The 5,634-nt window shown below is 51.5% G+C and overlaps 1 protein-coding gene across 1 annotated transcript; it reads right to left on the bottom strand.

The window, feature by feature from the left end:
* Positions 1-434: 434 nt before the first annotated feature.
* Positions 435-1,673, bottom strand: LOC109739009 (uncharacterized). Its single transcript, XM_020298088.1, has one exon. It carries the CDS (start codon positions 1,671-1,673, stop codon positions 435-437), a length of 1,239 nt encoding a protein of 412 aa, XP_020153677.1.
* Between the last annotated feature and the right edge of the window lie 3,961 nt (positions 1,674-5,634).

Genomic DNA, 5,634 nt, shown 5'->3' with positions numbered 1-5,634 from the left:
TTGCCGTCATTCATCGATGAAACTAAATCTGCTCCGCCAACTGAAGATTTTACTTGCAATGAACGAAAACACCTTACCGCAGCACCAGGGGCGACGACGGCCACCAGTAGCCCCAAAACCCCGTCGTCGACGAACTAACCACAACACCGATGAACTAAACATGGAGACTAGACCTAACTCGAACTGGTTAAAGACCAGCCGCTGGCGGAGACTAACTACTGCTAAAACTACTGACATGATCATACTTGCATGATCTCCTCTGCATCAGCGATCCCCGCCATGCCCGCGGCAATCTTGAGAGCACCCTGGTCGAAGCCCGTCAGCTTGGCGATTGCAGCTATGTCGCCGTCGGAGAGGGGCTCCTGGAAACGCTTCATGATCTGCGTAGCTGCTTTTGGAGTCATCTTGTCCATCGGGCCGAGCTCTCCCAGCTCTTAAACGAGGCGCAGCACCGCCCTTTGCGCCATCGGGGTGGAGATGCCAGCTGCCGCCTGCCGAGCGTTGCGGCGGGAGGGGGCGGAGGTGGCCCTGGACTTGGGCAGAGCGGAATGGCGAGGACGGGTGGCTGACTTGGGAGGATCGGAGGTGGCACCGCAGCAAACAGCTCGGCCGCCTGCGCCTGACTGTTGCCGATTTGCATGGAGCCAACTTGTTGGATGACCGCGTCCATCTGGAATCCGACCGTCGCTGCTGCAGGGGAGGTGATGTAGGGCAGCAGACACGGCAGCATCTCCGGACTCTCCAGCTCGGCAGGCTTGGCGGCGGGGGGAGGGCGAGCGGCCACCGTCCTCAAAGGCCAGAGGGGTGGCCAGTGCCTCCTGAATGGCATTTTCCATCTCCAGTTGCATGGAGTCCGTGCGCGGGGGCGGAGAGAGGGCGCGTCCGTTGTCGGAGAAGGTGAAGAACTGGGCCACCGGATCCACCTCCGCTGCTGGGGGGGCTGAGCGAAGGGGGAGTGGCGGGGTGGCGCGCAGGACTGGAGCGCCAGAGGCCTTCTCATCGACAGGGCGGCCACGCCGACCAGCCGCGTGGCGACGGCCGGCAGGCGATCTGCTGCGGCGTCGGTGCGCATCCCTGATGACGTCCTCGTCGCAGCCCCTGGCGTAGCAGCCGCGGCCGAGCAGGCGATCCTTCCAAGAGCGGCTTGCGCCGGCGCTGCCACTTCCGCCGTCCTCCTCGTGGTCGCGAGCGCCTCCACCGAGCACAGGACCACAGCCCACAGCCCCGACGCGCGGCACCCTGCTGCGGGCCCTGCCCTGCCCGTCTTCGACATGCGCCACCCAGGTGCCAGGCTCGATGCGCGGGAGGGGGTGGTCGTCGTCTTCATCCGAAGAGGGCAGCCCTCTCTGGCCGGAGTGGGACGAGCGCGGCGAGAGGGGTGACCAGTCCTCCAGCAGGTCGACGTGGATCAGCAGGTCGTAGCGCCGAACGCCGGGTGGCGGGGGGATGCGGCGATGGGCGGGGGCGAGGCCGATGATCTCGCCCGCCCGGCCCGCGCCCCGCTTGAGCACCCAGAGCGCGTGCCTAGTGGGAATGTGAGCAACATCCCAGACCCAGAGCCAGAACGCAAAGGTCTTGGTGTGCCCCCTCTCCAGGGTGCGCGAGTCGAGGCGGTCGACGCGGCCGATGTCGCCGAAGGCCTCATCCGCGCCCGGCAGCGACCAAAACTGCATGGGCAGGTCTTCCACCACGACACGCACGTGGTGATGAAACTTGAGGAGCGCGGCGTGGTCGTCTTCGTTCCAGGCCCTGATGAAGTACTTGCAGCCCTCGACCTTGATGACGCCGTGGCGCACTGCATTGTCCCGGTGCGCAGGAAGGTCGAAGTGGACGAGGAAGGCTTCAAGTTGGTAGGCGGTGACGCGGAGCAGGTGCGGAGGGGTGGAAAGCTGCTCGAGGATGACCCTGCCCACCGCCGCAGGGGTGGTGGAGTGCGAGCGGTCCGCGGCGGTCAGGGTGACCGCGTGCTGACGCAGGACGTGCTCCTCGAGCTCCAACGCCGGGGATGCCACGACGACCTTGCGGCTCTCCCGCGTCCGCCTAGCCGGGTCGCAGAGTGCAAGGCTTGCCATGGGAGCAGGGGGAGGTGGAGGCAGAGGTGGGGCCGGGAAGACGACGCGGTCGCGGGCCGGAGCTCTATCCGCGGCCGGGAACTTCAGGCGAGCACTGGCAGCCCCTCCTGGGCCACTGTTTCTAGGGTTTTGCGGGCACTCCTTGCCAAAATGCCCAGCGCGCTTGCAAATGATGCAGCGGAGGGGATACCGGCAGTCAACACGGCGGTGGCGCTTACTGAGGCAGCGGAAACATTTACCTCTGAACTGGCTTAAGAAGGCCGCCCTCCCCGCAACAGCATTGAAGGATCTGCGCCGGTCCGAGCGCGGGATCGATGCACGCCCGCCTCGATCCGCCGAGCGGGAGCCTGCCCTCCCTTTCTTCCGGGATTGGACCTCCGTCCATCCCTCCTCCACCGGCCTGTCCTGGCTCGAAGACGAAATGTTGGCCGGGGAGGAGGGGTGAACAACCACGGATTTAAGACGCGCCCGGTCCCCACAGGGGACGCCCCCAGATCCGGCGGTCCGAGCCGCGCGCCGACCTTGGAGGTGCCGCCGCGCTGCAGGATTCGCGGCGTCGAAGCTGGATCTGACGCCGCAGCCGTCGAGGCCGCTGACCGCGGGGAGGAGGGCTGCTAGAGGCCGCCGGATCAAAGCGAGGCTCCAGCGAGCGGCGAGGGGCACCGACTAGGCGGGGAGGGGAGGTTGGAGGCGCAGTTGGCGGCCATAATGGCCGGGATTTGGTGGCCGCCGCGGCCGGAGCGGCCTGCGGCGCTGGTCGGGGGAGGAGAGGAGGGACCTGGTCCTCAGCGTACTGGCTTGATGACTAGGAGAAATAAGAGTGGAGAAGTCAAGAAGACTACGAAATGGGGAAAGTCAAGGAGACTATTGGTGGGACCCATCAAACATATGGGGTTTTCTAACTTGATAATATAAGCCATGTGTGTGTACATGAAGAAGTGCAGGCACTTTGAGAGCAAAATACTGTGTGTGTGTGTGTGTGTATAATGTGATAATATAAGCACCCTTGGTACATCTGCTGCTTGCACGTGTATGGAAGCAAATACAGACCAACAGAGTTATTACGGATGTGTATAGCAGTTTGGATTTTTTTAGGCGTGGGTATACACGCACATGATTCAGAAGAAAAGGTTGTAAGAAAAATTGCAACAAAAATAATCTAGCATAATGCTCATGTTTAAAGTTTCAAGAAATATTGAGTTGTGTTGTACTATGAGTGAAAACAATTACAGCTAGAAAACTATGAATAATAGCTTTTACATAGCATTGATTCTATCGTATTTCCCTCCGAATACAAAAAAACTATTTATGTCAAAGAAAAATAAACATGAGTATTATGCTACACCATGTATGTGTCAAAAATACTTTACTATTTTTACAATTTGAAATTGAAAGCACACGCACCATGGTCCACAGTTCTGTGTTCGTAAATATAGTATAAAAATGTAAAAAATCACTCAATAAACTATGTCAATCGATAATATTGTTAGCAAATTAAATTATGAAAACAATCATAAATATTAAATTGGTGCTTACAGAAAAAACTGAGCAGGATGGTAAAATGTCGAAAAAATACAAATGAATTTTGAAAAATGCAACCGATCATAAAACAAAGGTTGTATGGAATGCATATTTGGCAACTAAAGTGTCAACGGGCAAGACATATATTTATAATAAAAACCCAAACATTAAAAAAAATGCTCGCAAAATACCTATATTTGAATTTGAAATCAAATTTGGTTTCAATTTTTCTTTACACAAATCAAACAAAATGTCCTCTCAATTTAACTTAATAAAATCCTAGCTCGTGCATCGAGCGGGCCACTTTACTAGTTGACATAAAAACAATAATACTTCAAGCATACTAATAAAGCAATCATGTGTTCTCAAAATAACATGGCCAAAGAAAGTTATCCCTACAAAATCATATAGTCTGGCTATGCTCCATCTTCATCACACAAAGTATTAAATCATGCACAACCCCGATGATAAGCCAATCAATTGTTTTATACTTTTGATGTTCTCAAACTTTTTCAACTTTCATGCAATACATTAGCGTGAGCCATGGATATAGCACTATAGGTGGAATAGAATATGGTGGTTGTGGAGAAGACAAAAAGAAGGAGAAAGTCTCACATCAACTAGGCGTATTAACGGGCTATGGAGATGCCCATCAACAAATATCAATGTGAGTGAGTAGGGATAGCCATACAACAGATGCACTAGAGCTATAAGTGTATGAAAGCTCAAAAAGGAACTAAGTGGGTGTGCATCCAACTTGCTTGCTCATGAAGACCTAGGGCAATTTGAGGAAGCCCATCATTGGAATATACAAGCCAATTTCTATAATGAAAAATTCCCACTAGTATATGAAAGTGACAAAATAGGAGACTCTCTATCATGAAGACCATGGTGCTATTTCAGAGCACAAGTGTGGAAAAAGGATAGTAACATTGTCTGATATCTCTTTTTCTCTCTTATTTTTTGTTTGGGCTTCTTTGGCCTCTTTTTTTTTTCTTATTTAGGCTTCTTTGGCCTCTTTTATTATCTTTAAAGTCCGAAGACTCATCCCAACTTGTGAGGGAATCATAGCTTCCATCATCCTTTCCTCACATGGGACAATGCTCTAATAATGATGATCATCACACTTTTATTTACTTACAACTTAAGAATTACAACTCGATACTAGAAGAAAATATGAATCTATATGAATGCCTCCGGCGGTATACCGGGATGTGCAATGATCAATAGTGACATGTATAAAAATATATGAAAGGTGGCCAAGCCACAAATACTATGCCAACTAATGATCATGCAAAGCAATATGACAAGGATGGTGTGTGTCATAATAAAACGGAACGGTGGAAGTTGCATGGCAATATATCTCGGAATGGCTAAGGACATGCCATAATAGGTAGGTATGGTGGCTGTTTTGAGGAAGGTATATGGTGGGTTTAATGCACCGGCGAAAGTTGCGTGGTACTAGAGAGGCTAGCAATGGTGGAAGGGTGAGAGTGCGTATAATCCATGGACTCAACACAAGTCATAAAGAACTCACATACTTATTGCAAAAGTTTATTAGCCATCGAAACAAAGTACTAACACGCATGCTCCTAGGGGAGAGGTTGGTAGGAGTTAACCATCGGGTGCTCCCGACCTCCACACAAATGATGACAATCAAGAAAATAAATCATGCTTTGACTTCATCTTATAATGGTTCACCATACGTGCATGCTATGGGAATCACAAACTTTAACACAAGTATTTCTACCAACCCACAATTACTCACTAGCATGACTCTAATATCACCATCTTTATATCTCAAAACAAATGCAAAGAATCAAACTTCTCATATATTCAATCGTAGACACCAAGTTGACAATAATTGGAATACTCTCCGGGGATGACTGTATTTTGAGGAGTTCATGTATTCACCATGTGTTAATTCTTTGATCCAGTTCTCTATTAAAAGGAGACCTTAATTACCCTTAGATTTCCTTATGCACCCCGCTGCCACAGGAGTGTAGGACAAAAGATGTCATACAAGTTCTTATTATAAGCA

Source organism: Aegilops tauschii, chromosome 2 (genome assembly GCF_002575655.3).
Source record: "Aegilops tauschii subsp. strangulata cultivar AL8/78 chromosome 2, Aet v6.0, whole genome shotgun sequence".
In the NCBI taxonomy this organism is placed as follows: domain Eukaryota; kingdom Viridiplantae; phylum Streptophyta; class Magnoliopsida; order Poales; family Poaceae; genus Aegilops; species Aegilops tauschii.
The sequence above is the reverse complement of the archived record's forward strand: the minus strand, read 5'-3'. Positions and strand labels throughout refer to the sequence as shown.